This window comes from Helicoverpa zea, chromosome 15, assembly GCF_022581195.2.
Source record: "Helicoverpa zea isolate HzStark_Cry1AcR chromosome 15, ilHelZeax1.1, whole genome shotgun sequence".
Classification (NCBI taxonomy): domain Eukaryota; kingdom Metazoa; phylum Arthropoda; class Insecta; order Lepidoptera; family Noctuidae; genus Helicoverpa; species Helicoverpa zea.
This window is the reverse complement of record NC_061466.1, coordinates 12,401,476-12,418,935: the sequence shown is the minus strand read 5'-3', so window position 1 is coordinate 12,418,935 and position 17,460 is coordinate 12,401,476. Positions and strand designations below refer to the sequence as shown.

Below are 17,460 nucleotides of genomic sequence, written 5' to 3'. Positions count from 1 at the left end.
GGCAGCATTACCTCGTTGGATCGCCATGCTGATTCTTTGTCCGAGGTAATAGCCAGCCTCAGGCCAGCCTTCTGGCCACGAGTTGTTGTATTGTACGCAAATGTTTCGCAGAGGGAGCTACTTCGAAAATTAAACAATATAATATTATTTAAATTCATTTATTCAAGTGACCAAAAACAATTCAAAATTAAAGAATGCAAGAAATTAATAAATAAATGACAATTTAAATGAATAGTTTATTTTCTATAAAGCTCAGTACAATAAGTTTCATTAACAATGACAACTTAGGCGATTATCACACTGCCCCGCATGATGCAGCTTAGTGCGTGGATGCGTTTTTTTCCGTTGTATGGAAATATCTCCGTTTGTATGGAAAACACGCATAGTCCAACACACTTAAAATGCATCCACGCACGTTCATGCGGATCACGCACATACATGCGGAGAAACACGCACCCCCGCGTAGGTGCGGGGCGAGACGCAAGGTATGGCACACTGAATCCCGCAATGCCGCGCGTGATTTTGAATGGGCGTGACGTGTATATTTGAAAATGGAAGCCGCCGTGCGTGAATCTACTAAACGCACCTACGCGCGTGAGTGCGCGAAAAACCCGCACGATGATGCAGATCTGCACTCCCGCAGGAACGCGCGTAGGTGCGTCGACACGCAAGATGCAGCGTGATGCGGGGCAGTGTGAAGATCACCTTAAAGTGTAGGTGCTTTACTGCCTTCTTATTAGGTTTAATACATGCATATAAAATACGATAAATATTGCTTTCATATTGCACTATATGTATTGCTGTATTCGCAAACAGGGGTTACATTTTATGTAAAACATACTGAAAAGGTAAAAACTATGGAGAACAAAATGACGAGCGGAAATGGTAAATCTCCTAAAAAACTAGCATTACTGGGCAGAGCCAGTACATACCTACGCCTCCTCTGGAACCCGCCCATTTTTATAAAATTAAAAATCTTCGATAGATGTGTCGAGGTTTAAGTTCACTCGTAACTCCGTACAATACCGTACGTTATTTGACCTAGAAGACTGCACATATTTCCTTCTTTCGTGGATAAGACTCAGCAGATTAATTAACGAACATTTCTAAAGAAAAAATCGTAAAGAAAAATATTATGCTTGTGAGTGGTAACTGTGTAAAAAAGGAATCAAAGGCTAATTATATTTATTACTGAAAATACTAGTGAATAGCAAAGTGTTATGTATCTTGACTCGATGCGAGCCATATCCTTATCCAAAATATTCTAGTTTTACAAAAAAAAAAAAACATTCTAGCGATTGTGACTACAAAGCCTTATGGATATGGAGAAAACAAAATACCTACAGTAATTCGTTGCCTTATATAATTTACATTAATAAAATAATATTAAAAAGAGAATCAGTCAAATTATTACATCCTACTGAAAACTGCCCATACATAGACGCCATTTTCTGAACAGGGGCTCGATTCTGCAAATTTTATTTAAGCGACATACGATTGATATCCAACTAAGATTCAATCACAACTCAATTACGATTGAAGCGTATGCGGCATTGCGCAATTTTTATCCTTCAATAATCAACAATTTTCTATGATTCAATAATGAATTATACTGTCTGCAAATGATTTACGATTACAATATGATTGTAGAGCAAGCTACTGTAAAGACCAAATGGCAGACCAATCGCAGACCAATGAAATGTCATTGGTCTTATATTAGTGGCCGAATGACCGCTGAGGTTAATTTCTATTCAATTTTGACATTATTAACTTAGCAGAATCGGGCCCCAGGTAGACTAAAATTTCACCCAACATTTATTTTTATATTTGTTACATTTATTAATAAACAAACGGTTGTGTTTGCTGCGTGTCCTTGTTAGGCTTGCGTTTCTCGAGGCGGGCTCGACTGACGTACGGCGCGGGCTGCTTGAGGTGCACAGTACGGACGTGCACCTTCCTGCTGTTGGACTGAGAGAATGCTCGCCCACAGACTTCACACTCGTAGGGTTTTAGGCCTGAGTGGCACTGTAAGAAGAAGAGGTAACAATTAATGATAATCGCGGACAAACATACATAGAAACAGGTCAAACTGAGAACTTCCTTTTCTTTCAAGTTTGAACAAAAAAATAGTGTCAAGCTAAAATGAGGTCTGTCGTCATATACATAAGGTAGCTATTTCCTTAAAAGTGGTAGCGAAGCAAAATCGATCTTGGAGAGAGGTCTCCGCTGACAGTCAGTCTGTCTTTTTTCAGCTCAACTAATCCTTGGCTTTTTTAGAAATGGTAGAAAATTGTAGTTATTTTTTTAAATGTTAATTTACTAAATGACTTTCTACAGATTTTATGGTGGTGTAGTTTCCTATAGTCTCTCATGGGTTGTACACCTGTAAGCCGTAACTTACTGATACCTAAAAATGCTTCACACAATCAAAGTCACCATAAAATTTGCAACTTACTCTAAAATGTCTATCAAGTGCCCCTTTGCTCTTGAAGGCCTTGAAGCACACAGAACAGGAGTAGGGCCGGGAGTCGGAGTGGGACTTCTCGTGCACCTGCAGGTTCGTTCTGTTGTAGAAGGCCTTGTCGCACTGCGAACACTTGTAAGCACGTTCCTCGAAGTGGGTGCGCTTGTGGTACACTAGGAAGGCGTTGCCCTGGAGAAGGAAAGAATAGATTTAAGGAAAAAATATATTTTTACGTAAAATTATCTTTAAAAGTGAGATTAAGTCGGTATTTTCTATTTGAAGATACACCGACACAAAGTAAAGGGTTATAGTCTCTTTTAAATTCCAAACATGGCATAGGAAAAACAAATCCATTCATAATTTTGATTATTGTAAAGAACAATTCAAAATTGAAGTGAGAATATTGAATGATACAACTTGTATCTCTTGAGACACAGGTTTAACCTAGTTCAAGCAATTATAATGTTAGCCCATATGTCTAGATTTTAAGAAATAATGTTGTACTTTAGAGTGAACTTTGATAAAAATGAATAAATTATTTGATTTGATAATATTGTGTAAATTGGAATATAAACATACTCTAAAGCCCTTGCCACAGATATCACAGATATAATTCTTCTGTATAGGATACTTCTTATCCGGGTGTGCACGACGGAAATGGGTCCAGTAGTCCCGAGCGGTCGGTATCGTTTCTGAACACTGGAACAATCAATTATTTTATACATAATTTATGTATTTACCTTTTTGATAATAAATAAATAATAATCAATCAAAATAATATACAAAAAAATCAAAATCATTTAATTAAACTAGGCTGAAAATTAGCACTTCTTGAATGTCCAAAAAATATACAAAGACAGCCCCCAAAACGCCCGCCCTTCACGGTTCATCACTTCCTATTTGTTATTGCTAAAAAGAAGTTGTTTATTATTTAGAAAAGCAACACCAAGAAGAGATTGGTATAATAATGTTGCCATCATACGAAAAGTTAGCTTCCCTCGGTAAACCCTGTTAATTTTGAAAGACGCGTGTTAGATATAAACAATTTTAGATGTATTATTTACAAAAAAAAAAAAAAAACTCAGGCAGTTTTTAATATGAACAAACACCAAAATAAACTTTTAACAATACTTATTATTTTACAGTTCCATATAATGTCATGCTTTTTTGTTAAGTTTTTTACAGTGCAAGTTTTTTACTACTTCCAGTAGACCTATCGTCCTTGTCATAGTCTGAAACATAATACCCTTCTTAGCAGTTGGGTAATATTAAAACACGATACTCACATGTTCACACTGCATAGGGAAACTTTTATTGTTTTTTTTCCCGTAGTGCTTGGGTCTCTTACGAGAATGTTCCTTCCTGTGGTGCAGACGTAACTCCTCGGCGGTGTCGAACGTGGCGCCGCAGTTCCGACACCCGTTACTGTCACGATAAACAATATTATAATATGTACAGTCAACTTCAGGTCAGTGGTAACAGTTTTATAGGAAAATCGTTCTTATTACTATTGAGTTAAGGTGCATGACAGTTACCACTGATGTGCAGTCACCCGTACAACAGCGTTGGTAAGTACCAGAATTTAATTTTAGCCAGGTATAATTAAGACCAAAATGGACTCTTCAAATAGAATCGTCGTTAGGGTCAAGTCACACCCAAAAAGTGGTGAATGGCAGCGAAGTGGAACGCAATTTCAGTGTCATAAGAATTTTAATTTGAACTGCCCTTTGCCTCTCTTTTCGTGAGTCGACCCCTAAAAGTCCCAATTTTATTTTGAGGAGCGGAACCCAAACTTCACGTCCCATAGTGGCGTTTGTCGACACAAAATGCTTAGCTTTGACAAGTTGAAAAAGTCAAATGTGCTGATAAAACAGTTAAAATTCGAAATGATCCTCAAAAAATTGGTTGTCTGTAAAGTCGGTTTACTGACGATAGTTGAACGTGACAACATCATAAGAAAATACTGATGGAATGGTTGCATTTTTCAAAAGAAAATTTTCATTTTATTTGTTTGATAGATATTTTGTATGGATGTAGAGAAGGAGGTTAATGGAAATCACAATTGAACTGATCAAGTTACATTTATTTGTACGCATAAATACAATTATGTCAATTTTTTTTAACGATGTACATCTTTTTTACAAGTATGAATGTACTTTGAGCAATTGTTTTACAACTTTTAAACATGTGTGATATTTTACTTCTTACAATTTGTGTTATTCTGTTGAGAATAGGACGATGATAGGAAAAGTAGGAAATGAAAGGAAGTGTTTCGAGTGTAATGTGTCTTGAAAAAGTTAAATCGATGGTGGTGCCTCCTAGTGTTGTTGACTTATTAACGTCTGATGTACAATCGAGATTGAACATGTCTTTCATGAATTTGGGAAATGTTTCGTCATTTTTTACGTTTGACAAAAAAGAATTGGTACATCGGTATCAACTTCCATGATGGGATGTACATACTGGCTGTTGTAAACATACGGAAATAGTGCTTGATGCAGCAGAACACTGATGTTAGAGATACTTGCTCCAGGATGAATATAAACTGCGCCAAGAACCATTTTAAACGTGGTATCAGCGGTGAAGCATGTAACTTCTGCCAAGCAAACGTCACCAATGTTTCTAATAAGGCGGGTTGTATCCGACAGTTCAACGTTGAGAATTTTGGCCGTGGATGTCGATGATAAGTTTCTATAAATTGCCACTCCACCTGCTGCGTTTGTTTCAGAATCTGATCGATTATTCTGGTGGGTTACACATTCAAAATTTTCAATTGAAATTGGATCACAATTGTCACGCATCCACGTTTCAGTCAAAAGCAAATAATCAGACCTTGGAATCACTGTGTCTTTTTCAAGATCTGCAAAGTGAGCAGACAAACTCTGTGAATTGAGGTTCGTTATTAAAGTTTGTCCTGCATTGGTTGAGTCATTACAGAATTTTACTGCATTATCAGTAATTGTTCGAAGTGTGTGTCCACGAAGTCAAATGTATTCATTACGGATATCTCTTGTTGTCTGTGAATCGTTTCCCTCCCGTCCGTATTTATAGCATCTTTTTCGGTGATATGCAAGCCTTCCATACTTGTTACCCGACTCAGCGCCACGTACACCAACTGTTGTGGTTGCTTGGATGAGTATTTATAAACAATGACAGCAAACGTCCCACCTTGTGACTTGTGAATAGTGATGGCACAAGCAGGACTGCAAGGAAACTGTTTTCGTTTGCATTTTATAGTTTTTGTTAGTGTAATGTTTACTATTTTCTTATAAACTGGTACCCAGTTTATAGACAAAGTGTTTGGCTTGCTTTGCACGTGAGGTCGACATTTAACTTTTGCTCTGGTTCCTGTTGTTTTGTCTGGAAACTCGAACCATAAAGTAACAATTTCTTCTCTAGCTGCTGGCGAAGTTGTACTGGTCGATGGTCCTGCATCTGCAGAATTGTCATCTACATTTGACTGCTGACGTTCGATATGTCGCAAGACACCAATAACTCCATTTACCAACCCATCAGCGACATCTATGTTAGAAGTTATCATGTAGGGATATCCTTCTGCCAATGGCAGTAAGTACGGTAATCCATCGGTTTCCGCCACTGTCATCTTGTGTAGTTTACCTTGGTACTGTCTATTTTCTTGTTCACTTGAATAACCAAGCATAATATCATGTGCGAGACAGTTGTATGCATTTAGAATTGCGCTTCGGTTGTATGAATCCACTTCATTGTTACTATAATACAGCCTGACAGCATCAGGCACGTTTTCCTTGCACCAAGCCTGAGTTTTATGTCTGGACTCAATAAGGGAGATATTATCATTGTTCAGTTGAAGTCCATCGCCGATTTTTGTTAGAATCGTTGAAAACCGCTCATCGGTTTGTCGTACAACATGAACCAGTGGGAAATAATCAATGCTGTGCCAAAGAATCGGACCTCCTAATTGGTTGATCGGCATAGTATAACATGGAGTTGCTCGTACAGGTGGAAGCTGTCTGAAATCTCCACATAATATAAAAAAAAATATTACCACAATCAAGAACACAATGTTGCACTGTATACATTATTCAATTAGTATCTAATTACTATATTGTACAAAGAAAAGTAGTACCCTGTCTCTTAAACTAGGCGAGGCCTGTATTTTAAGAGGCAGTGTTCAGCCATATATGCTACGTTAAACAAGTTACTCATTGTTGAATGGTGAGTTGTGCCGATTGGGTGACAATGTCACCAGGTAATAATTACTACATTAGTTTAACATAAAACTTGGACTTTGAAATTGAGTGTATGTGAGAGAGTGCGTGTGTGAGTGTGTATGTGAGGGATGAGTATGTGAGGGATGAGTATGTGTGGGTAAAGTTATATGTATGTATGTATGAAGTTGTCTAGACGATGTAGGCAAGTAGAGACTCTGTTTTCTGATAATCTTGTTGAAGAAGCCATTCTGTTATAATTAATTTCAGGTTGTGTCTTTTAAGATCCCGTATGTTCAACTGTTTGAGAATATAACATGAATGTCTCCGAAAGGTTTGTCGTATATGCCAGTAATCTGCTGCAATCGGTAGTTAATTTGTTGAAGAATAGCTGAACTTAACATGCTGATCTCGTCGATGAAAACAGCTTTGACCTACGAACATGTTTCTATAAGCTTGCAAATTTTCTGTGGATAAGAGTTTCGTCACGCGAGAAGTTGTGAGACGAAACGCTGAATGAACTGTAGTGCCACCAAGAGGTACAGCGGCTTTACCTGTGCTTGCACAGGCAATGTAGGCGTTGTTCATTGAGTTGTGCTCCTGAGTGTAGCGGTTGTATGTCTCCATGAGGCACTTTAACGTGTAAGTTTTTCCACAGCCTGCAGGACCTGTGAAGAAAATTTGAACTGCTTCAGAAGTGTAATCTCCACAACCATGCAATCGATGTATAACCTCAAGGATTATCTGCCGTTGTTCCGGATTAGTTGTTCGTACAAGTTCACAATACTGCTGCTTTGACATTACATTGCTGCGTTTCTTTACAATCGAGAATCCTTGTCGTGGGACGATTTGGTGAACATCATCGACGTACCATCGGTACCATCCTCTCCTAACAACTGTTGGTTCTTCTGGTTTCTTCTTCCCGCAAATTACTGTTGTCTTCGTTTTGCAAAATCATCATCGCTTCAAGTTCTCTCATGACGTTTTCAATGTTCAAATTAGACTCGAATTGACTACGGCGTTCCATGATCGCGTCCTTGTTATCGTCAAATAATTGAAGAAATTTATTTTGATCAACAATTTCTAACATTTCGTTGCGGAATTGTACGTACAGTAGAACCATTTCTCGTTTATAATTGACAGTTTTTCCATGTCGTAATGCCTGTATCGTATGACACGTCCGATTAGTCGTCTGCGGTATTGATTTTATGCTCCTGACGTTCTTGCTGCGGTATTACCTTTTAAATCATTAGCTTTAGCATACCACGCTGCAAACTCAGCTAAATACACTTGCTCTAAAGATGCAGGACGCTCTTCATAGCGCTGGATTATGTTTTTGGTCCAGACATCAGTACTGTTTTCATCAAGGCCTTTGCGGTCCATTTGTTAACGACGTTTGCGGCAACGTTGTCTTTCCGTCGGCCATACTGTTGGAATGTACGCAACTTGACGACTTGTCTCGCTCATCGGTTGACGTAGGAGATACCATGCTGCCTCTTGCGCTGACATCTCGACAGCGTTAAGTAGCTTGATGCTTAAAGCTTTCAACTGGTCTGTGTAGTCCTGTTCGGGATGCTCTTGCATCATCGTAGTAAGCTCACGACGTAGATTGCCCATTCCACGAGCTGATTTATTTACGTACTCTACAACATACTCTGCGCAGCTGTATTCATCTAAGATAAATTGAATGTCGATGTTTGAGTTGACTTCGCCAGCAATGTATGGATTGAACGTGTTTGTCATAAGTTCGTCAAAGTTTCGTCTGAACAGAAGAGTTGGTCTACGTGACGTTGAGCGCACAATGTCGAGATATGAATCGTGTGTCAAAACATTAGCTTTAAGAAAGTCATCCATGCCCGCGTACCGACGTTCGTACGAAGTGAAGTACGCAGCTCTTTCGCGTTCTGTTGTAGTGTTTGACGGCGTTTATCAGATTGAGGCATTGGAACCAATACACGAGTCGTAGACATTGGCTAGTACGGAATTCCGAATCTACAAATTGTCTCACCTCGCTTCGTGCATGTGAAAGTATGTTTGTGTATCTGGTTGGCGTAGATGGAGGTGTTAGGTACATCATTCCGGACTCAATTTTTCTACGAGCTCAATGGTTTTTGGCATATTTTCCGACGGGGTTTCATGTGGGTCGTTGTTTAACCACAATAAAATGTGTGCGTGGGGGCTTCCTCCAAGGAAGCCCAGTATTGGACGGAGTTTGGCACTGTCTTCATAAAGGCGAGGTTTTGTAAGACATATTCTTTCAGAAATTCTGGGTCTTGTAACATACGTCGTGTAACATTTTCTGTGACTGAAACGTTGCGAAACGTACTGTAAATTCCATCCACCATACGTAGCCGTAAAATTTTCATTGCTACATACAAGATTTTTTGAGGCGTGGCTCCGCGTCTATCGCTTCGCCGTATTTCACTGGTTGCCATCATGTAAGGTGTCACTGAAACTTCCATGTGGAATCGACGTAGATTTCCATAGTATATCGAAGGAGAGTTGTCATTCACAACTCTTCTGCATGACGGCCGTAAATGATGTTGAGGGTAGTTGCCCGGTGTCCTGGTGCGATATTGAGACAATCTTCTTCGTTCCACATCACAGTATGTTGTCTTGAAGCGAGAATCTCAGATTCAGGGTTCTGTTCTGCGGAGATATTTTCTATACGGTTTGACGGGTCATCCTCTACGTCATCGAGGTCTGGCAAAGCAAGATTCAGCCTCGACAAGTCCACTTTGATTTCGTACAAACGATATAATGGAGAGTTTTGCAGAACAGTTAACCACGAAGTAACTGTACGTTTGGACATGTATCCGCTAATGAAAACTGATTTGTGGGCAAGGTTTCTTTTAATGTTTACATTAATAACGCCGTCCTCATCCAATTGTCGCGGCAAACATTTTACCATTTCTTGTACGTCGACTGGTACGTTTATCACTTGTCCTACGATTCCATAAGAGAAATCATGGCGCAGACGATGCACTAGCATGAATGGTAGACGAGGCGAAATCAATCGTTCACTGATGGGATCTAACGGTGGTAGGCCTGGTGTTGGGTCAGGATATGAGAATCCATTAACTTTTGCTAACGGTGGCATTGATTGTTTATTCAGTGACTTTTTGCAAGTGTTGCAAACCAGTTTATATTCTTCCCTGCTCAGTTGTCGATTTTCTTTGATAAACCAATCCGAAATTACTTTCAGCTGTGCGGCAGTGATGGTTTTGAGGTCGTTTTTAAACCAAAGTCTGTCGCAGACCGAGCAAGCATAGCCAAAATCGTTGTCCAAAAAAGTAGATTTGAATCTCATGATTGATGATGCCCATTTAGTATTCCAAGTAGATTGTGCTTGAACTTCAATTTGATCTGAAGAAGTACTGGGTTGTACAGTAGTTTCTGCTGGTTCTGTTGCTAAAGTTTGACGTTGTCAGTCGGTAAATTGTTGTTGAGTATCAATATGGACGGTGTTTAACCTTTGCCCTGAACGAAATGAGGATGTAGTTGTCGCTTCTAGAGAACCACTGGCAATAGCCAAGTTAGCAGCTCGGCGTAATCTGTTGTTTCGATCTCTTATATTACGTGCTTCTCTTGCAGCTGCTGCCTGTGCAAGAGTTTTGGATGCAGTAATCCGCTGTCTGTACTCACGTTGTATTTGTGCCCTTGTTTTTGGAGCAGCAGTTATTGGTTTGGTAGATGAAGATGTAGTTGTCGCTTCAAGAGAATCCCTGATAGCAGCTTGGCGTAATCTGTAATTGCGTTGTCTTTCGTTTTTTGATTTTCTCGCAGCAGCCGCCTGAGCAGGAGTTCTAGATGCTGCGATACGCTGTCTGTACTCACGTTGTTTTTGTGCTTTCGATTTTGAAGCAGCGATTATTGATTGCGCGAATGGCGTTGCTAAAGTAGATGCTACAGCATCTTGAACCTCCATGGGTTCACTCTTCGAAGGTAGTGGCTCATTCGTAAAATCCTCTGGTTCGTCAGGTTGTTTTTCCATAGTGCGATTGTAAGCAGTTCTGCAAAAGGAATCGTTGTTCAAAACAATTTAGATTCATTCAGAAAATCATTTTAAATTTACAAAATACATAGCTACGCTCCATAATTATTTCGGTCGAATAGTAAAGCAATTGATTTTTTACTCATCGTGAAATAGTTCTATTACCTTATTATTATAGTTTTGTTATAGCATAACCTACAATCGCTGCACTAGTTGATTTTTTACTCATCGTGAAATAGTTCTATTACCTTATTATTATAGTTTTGTTCAGTAGCGGCGTAAGGGGGGGCGGGGGGAGGGGTCCGCCCCGGGTGCCACATCTCGGGGGGTGCCATCTTGGTCGGCACATACCTGCATGACCAGGAGGGCGCGGGCAGATAGGACAAGTCACTAAGGGTGCCATTCTAATCTGCGAAGCCTAGGTTCACTACCATTTACTGCGCGATATTCAAATTCTAAACAAAACTACAACAATGCATGTGCGAGATATCGAGGCGGTCACCCCTCTCAGTCCGACTGTCACCCTTCTCTTGTATTTTTGCTTTTATCTGATTACTTACGAAATTAATTCCTCAAAGTTAGAAAAAAAAAATTCGCTCGCTTCGCTCGCGGATTTCTCTCTTTTCTAGTTTGTTCCGCGCTTACTTTTTGAATCCTCAATCTAGCAAAAAGTTAAAGCACCGAAGTAGCAAAAACAACTGACGCTCGCTTCAATCACGGTTTCTTTTCATTTGTACTTAATTCTGAGTCAAATTAGAGAGTCCTCAAAAATAACAATTAAAAAAATCATTTTACAGTGAATATTTCTAAGCTATTTAGGCGCTATTTGTAAGCGGAGGTGGAGGACTTTTGTGTCCCAAATCTCAAAAAATTTTGAGCTCACTACGCTCGCAGCTGCTTCCAGTCGTTTTTTTTTCATAAGTACTTCTGTGTTCCAAAACTCAAAACTTTCGCGGTCGCAGCGCTCGCGCCGTACACTTCGGGGTGATTTTCTCTGATTTCCTTTTGCGTCCCAAATATCAATAATTTCGCGCTCGCTGCGCTCGCGCCTTCTCCACTTTACAGTGCTTTTATCAAACTTGCCTGGGTACTTTTGTGTTAATTCTGTATGACTTTTTTTTACTACGTAATTATATTTTGTCGTTTTTTTGACGTGACAACGTCTTATAAATCGATGGAGCCGGCTGCACGCATGACAAAACATGACTCATGCGGCGTTACCTCGCTCTGAGGCGTTCCGTTTAAGGCTTGAAGTGCAAGCGAGAGCACGCAACGAGCGACAAAGAGGCACAATCAGCCTCTGCGTTCGGCAGCTACTCACGTTGTCACGTTCAACTATCGTCAGTAAACCGAATTTACAGACAACAGTTTTTTTTTTGGGGTGGGGGAGGGTGCTCAATAAGTAGTCCGCCCCGGGTGCCACCCGATGCTACGCCGCCACTGGTTTTGTTATAGCATAACCTACAATCATAATCATCAAAATATGTAAATATATTATTGTATAGCAGCTGTTTACGCGGACGCATCGTTCACTCAAGTGGGAGAGAGACAGATGTCGAACGCTGCCAAACGCGTAGGCCGATTGTGCGATGGAACGCCTCAGAGCGAGGTAACGACGCATGAGTCATGCTTTTTCGTGCGTGCAGCCAGCTCCATCGAATTATAAGACGTTGTCACGTCAAAAAAATGAATCTTATTTATACTCACACATGTTCTGTACTCTGCGTGTGTTTGACGGACATGACCATGTGTCGCTTGTACGCTTCAGTAGAGATGAACTTGACATCACACTCCGCGCAGTAGGGACCCGCCTCTGTGCTCTGATCCGCGTTCTCCTGAACAGTAATGTCGTTGTTTAATCACTTGAACTTAAATAAAAACAAAGTAACTATCAAAATCAAAATGTTTTTATTTCACATAGACCTATGAAAAGTCACACTATTTGCACGGTTCCAAAAAGTTGGTCTCATGGAGAAGAGCCAGCAAGAAACTCCATATCCGGCAAGAAACTCCACATCCGGCAAGAAATTCCATACAATTTTACTTCCACTACTCAACGAATGAAAGACGACTGCATGCGGCAGATATGAGATTGTAAAGACGAATTGTATGAGATAGAGTGGCACAGGTATCAGAAAAACTCGTGGAAACCGGCTGTTATGGTATGGGCATGTGATGTGGAGGAATGAAAGTCATGTTGTTAAGAAGTTTTTCGGCATGAACGTGGACGGATATAGTGGAAGAGGACGACTATAGAAATGGTGGATGATGGATGGATTGTGTGAAAGTCGATATGGTAAGAATGTTACTTGTGAGATGACTGCAGATAGAAGAGTATGGAAGGAGAAAACAAGCTGCGTTGACCTCGAAATAAAATTGAGATAAGGGCAAGAGGATGATGATGACTTCTTAAGATTAACCAGTATGATGTCGATATGCTGAGGATCAGAGGGGAAGTAGTACTGACCTGCGGGTCCTTATGCATCATGCTCTTGTGCATGTTGAGGCCCATCTTGCTGATGAAGGAGTAGCCGCACACGTTGCAGATGTGCTGCGACGGGTGCTTGATGCGGACATGGCTCATGTATGATGTCCAGATGCTGAGTACCAATGGGAAATAATGGGATGATTAACAAAGTCAAAGGGCAAATATAAATAGAGTCAAAACAAGAAAACAAAAAACAAAAACATGGAAACTATGAACACATGAAAAACATTATTATAGTTCGGCCATTCAGAGAATGCGTTCCTGACACGTCGCGATTGAACTGACGACGTAACTTTGCAATGGCGTTGCAGTTACGATAAAAATATTTTTGCTGGTTGTTTACCGTTTTAACAATTGAGGAGCATTAAAACAACATTATTATATCAATAATCAATGAATGTTATAATTTTGTGCCAAACTGAGTGTCAAATAACTTGGTAAACAATATTTTTCTAAATCTATACTGCGCTATTACAAGGTTATGTCAGCGGTTTATATTTTGTAGTGCTGTGCTAAAAATAACAGGCAAGTATCGTAATCTGTTCTTATACAGTTATAATATAAAATAATACGTTTTGATTTTCTTTTTAAGAATTGGAAAATAATGGACTATAAGACTTAATTATAACGTTTATGAAATATAAAAATAAAACTATGACCAAACCGCATTTTTATACTTAGATTAAAAATGGTAACCCCAAATGGCGTTATGGGCCGCCATTTTGTGACGCTAAAACAGTCGTCCGTTGTCGTTTCGTGCGCATAGACCACGTTTTTCAAGTGTTTTCGATCTGTTTTTATTTGATTACCCGGCTTTTGTTAGACCGAGATATCAGGATTGATTCTGTTATTGATAATAATATAATTATACATGTAGGCGAAGATGATGATGAAGACACCACCTCCTCAAGCAAATCGGAGTCTGATTAATATTCTGTTCGCACATTCAATTCAATGTACTTGTAACAAAGAATAAATAAAACAATTTTATTATATGAATATTACCTTTTTTTGGTTTCCACTTAAATAACTAAAATATAAAACAAATGATTCCGCCAATTTAAAACGAAAATAATCTTAAAATAATGCGGCGGTTCATTTTGAAGGAACGGTAACGAACTCAGTGTTATGTTGTGCCCATCACTAGTCGTGACTAACTGATAGGTGTCAGGAACGCATTCTCTGAACGGCCGAAGTATAATATAAATAGGGGGGAAAATATGCGTCACAACAATGTTTAAGTGTCGTTTGAGTCAGTTTATAGATTGCAAAAATATTTATATAAAAAAAATCGAAACATTTGATCGGCCAACCATTACAGACTTGCCGTAAGAACTTTTACTTACTGGATCTATATAACTTACAATTTATTGATAATATCAAAATGAAATGTCAGAAAATAGTGCCTTTTATTTTGATAAAATTAAAAGCATTATTAAATAACTTACGTAAATGATTCACCGCAGTGATTACACTCGAAAGTAACTCCCTTATGCCATCCTTGATGTTGCTTAGCTTGAGTCCTACGCAAATATACGATAGTAATTAGTATTAACTGAAGCCTTTGATCATGTTCACAATCACATAAATAAAAATAAATATATCTAACAAACTGAAAGTAGGACATTCGTCACGTGAAATGAATAAAAAAGGATATTGCAATAAATATAGTTTAAGTTGGACTATAGTAAATGTTTATTTCATTCAAAGTTTCAAGGACTTCCACAGGGACGCATTTTAGGTACAACCATTTTTTTCAGCTGTATGGATTGGTACTTTTACTAAAGATAACTTTTAGAAACGTGTTATAAATTACTTACGGTGTTCTAGAAACGTATGGACACGATTTACAAGCATATTTCTTCTCGTGGTTAGACGCATGTTTCTGGTACGCACGTTTTGTTTTAAACCGGAACTTACACACTATACATTCTACACTGCCTGCGCTCTGAAAAGAAATACAGGAACATAAGGTACATAATACTATTTTGTTTTATTGAAAAAAAAAAATATGCAGTGACTTACCACAGCATGTTTGCTAACATGGTGATTCCATGCATCATTATCTATAAAACCTTTATAACAAAGGTTACACTGGTATGGAGAATTCAAATAATTTGCTGACTCTTTTCGCTTCATTATTTCTGCTATCTGTTCTTCCAACTAAAAAAGATCATCCAAGTAAGTTCCACGTACATTTATTTAATCTATTTACAGTTTACTAAGTAAAGAATTATCAGTTTTAAAATTCTTTTATTTCAAGCTGTTTAATAAAAGTATATGTACAGTATTTCTTTACTTACTGTTAACGTTATCACATTTACATATTGTTCAAAATCGGCAGATGGCCCAATAGATGCTTTATAAAGGTTCTTTGAAGACTTATTTGTGTCAGCCCTTAATTTACGTTTCTTCTTTCTTTCTACAACTTGAGGAACTTCAATAATATGTCCAGAGTCTCCATCGTCTACTCCTACAGCAAACTGGAAACAAGATTATTTAATTTACATTATTATAAATACATATGTCCACTTACTATTTTAAATAAAATAAATTAGAGCAATAATATGAATTAAAAAGTTGCATCAAAGAAGTCCTCCTCAAAGCTGCCCAGGAGTGTACCCAAGAAGCTATCAGCATTGCCACGTTCGATGGCTTTTTGATTTTGATTTAATTTAATTTTGTCTACTTGGATGTTTTGGCACATGAGTGCATTAGTATCCCTATCCCATGACTATGTGATAGATAAAAACTGGTTAGCTTTCATAAGCTGTATAATGGAATCGGTTAACTGATTTAAGTAAACAAACAATTCCCACTTACAGCAAGTTCCCCAAAATCCTCCTTAAATTCTATTTTCTCTTGAACTGACTCATCCTTTGTAAATGTTAAGCTTTTCTTCTCCTTATGTAGAGAAAGTGGTTCATCATCATCACTGGATGCAATATGATCTGAGCCAACATTTAAAGCATAAGTGTGGTCTTCTAATTTAATTTTATCATTATCAGTGTCAAAATCAAAATCTTCAGTAACTGGTTCAAGTTTTATTGGTTGATCATTGTCCAAAGGTATGTTTATTACTGCTGTGTAGTAGATTCCAAAGCTTGAATTGATATGGAGGCTAGTTCTGTCTATTGCATCGAGTTGATCTTTTTTTGCCTGTAAAAAAATACCAGTTTTTTTATTCATTTCATAGGTAAGTAATGCTTGTTGAATTGATGATGTTGACTGATTGGCTCATCATTATTTCAGAGTCTAACTAAAATAACTATTATTACTGTTTCTTAATTTTATAGGTCTTGTCCATATCAAAGGATGTATTTGCACATGAATACATAAATCTTCTCTAATGAAACCATTTACTATAAAAAGCCAATAAATGAATAGGCCTCACACATTCTTAATATTCAAACCATTACAAAGTTTTTGTGTAGCTTAGTAGATGTATTATTGATGTAGGTACCTACTTACTTTTTTTGTAATAAATTAATAAACAAAAAAAACATGGTTGACATTACCTTGCCAGATTGGTCTACCACAGCACAGAGTGCTGCCTGGCTCCTCAAACATTTCTGTCTGAAGAAATAGAACTTCCTCACCAGTGCTGCACACTCGAAGCAGGCATATGGCGGCAAATGTGAGAAGAGGTGCTGAAAAGTTAAAAAATCATTTTCAGAATGTTTTCTATTGTTATATTCTAATGTGCTGATCTATAATTATGTAATAAATCTTATAAGACTTGACTCAACAAAGTCTATATATTTTTTTGGATGAAAAGATGAAAGAGTACTTAGTTATACTTATTGAAATAATACGTAAAAAATATAAATATAAACAAAACTTACGTTGGTGCCAATAACAGACTCATAGTAAGAATCTAATGGATATGATCTCAAGTCATGCAGTTTTACATCAGTTATCAAACAAACACGGCACACTTTATCAGTTTCCATGTTTAATAGTTTTTAGTTAAAATCAACAAAAATATCACGAATTCACTTTCATAGATTCGCGCGACAAGATACAATAGATCTATGAAACATTAGAACCTCTACTATTTAGGCACTATCTTCGATTTTTAAAACGGACATGAGTATTCCACTTAACTTCCAGCCATTAAGGAAATTTGTGAAAATTCGTCTTCTTATTTCGCGTAACTAATGACTGGGAACCACATTGCGAAAGCAAAATAATCATTTAAAAACCAGAAGAATGTCTAATTCTATGAAAGACGCCAGCACGCCATTTTTGTTGTTGACTTTTGACAATTTCGTTCTCATATGATTTGATTATTATGTTTTTATTTAATAGATTAAAATAATTG

The 17,460-nt window shown here is 38.1% G+C and overlaps 2 protein-coding genes across 3 annotated transcripts; both read right to left on the bottom strand.

The window, feature by feature from the left end:
• Window positions 1-142: 142 nt before the first annotated feature.
• Window positions 143-17,393, bottom strand: LOC124636912 (zinc finger protein 44-like). 2 transcript variants are annotated; one of them, XM_047173183.1, is made up of 14 exons: window positions 16,982-17,393; window positions 16,655-16,786; window positions 15,960-16,295; window positions 15,440-15,619; window positions 15,162-15,299; window positions 14,957-15,084; window positions 14,585-14,659; window positions 13,116-13,248; window positions 12,356-12,483; window positions 3,751-3,889; window positions 3,044-3,163; window positions 2,456-2,653; window positions 706-2,025; window positions 143-283 (listed from the first exon to the last, which is right to left on the bottom strand). In XM_047173183.1, exons 1-13 carry the CDS (start codon window positions 17,087-17,089, stop codon window positions 1,840-1,842), a joined length of 2,001 nt encoding a protein of 666 aa, XP_047029139.1. In that variant the 5' UTR covers window positions 17,090-17,393; the 3' UTR covers window positions 143-283; window positions 706-1,839. The 2 variants fall into 2 exon arrangements, with proteins under 2 accessions (XP_047029139.1, XP_047029140.1); XM_047173184.1 differs by lacking the exons at window positions 143-283; window positions 706-2,025 and adding an exon at window positions 10,492-10,667 and having other exon boundaries at window positions 2,502-2,653.
• LOC124636913 lies at window positions 4,527-10,485 on the bottom strand. Its single transcript, XM_047173185.1, has 2 exons — window positions 7,526-10,485; window positions 4,527-7,322 (listed from the first exon to the last, which is right to left on the bottom strand). The coding sequence occupies exon 2, from the start codon at window positions 6,417-6,419 to the stop codon at window positions 5,406-5,408; it is 1,014 nt and encodes a 337-aa protein (XP_047029141.1). The 5' UTR covers window positions 6,420-7,322; window positions 7,526-10,485; the 3' UTR covers window positions 4,527-5,405.
• Window positions 17,394-17,460: the final 67 nt, after the last annotated feature.

Bases quoted from the DNA above. Each gene is read 5' to 3' on its own strand.
- LOC124636912 (XM_047173183.1), bottom strand. From the start codon at position 17,089: ATGGAAACTGATAAAGTGTGCCGTGTTTGTTTGATAACTGATGTAAAA. The intron at 16,296-16,654 runs GTAATGTCAACC...ATTTTTTTACAG, and splicing joins TGGTAGACCAATCTGGCAAG to GCAAAAAAAGATCAACTCGA. The intron at 3,890-12,355 runs GTGAGTATAAAT...TTATCGTGACAG, and splicing joins ACGCAGAGTACAGAACATGT to TAACGGGTGTCGGAACTGCG.
- LOC124636913 (XM_047173185.1), bottom strand. From the start codon at position 6,419: ATGCCGATCAACCAATTAGGAGGTCCGATTCTTTGGCACAGCATTGAT.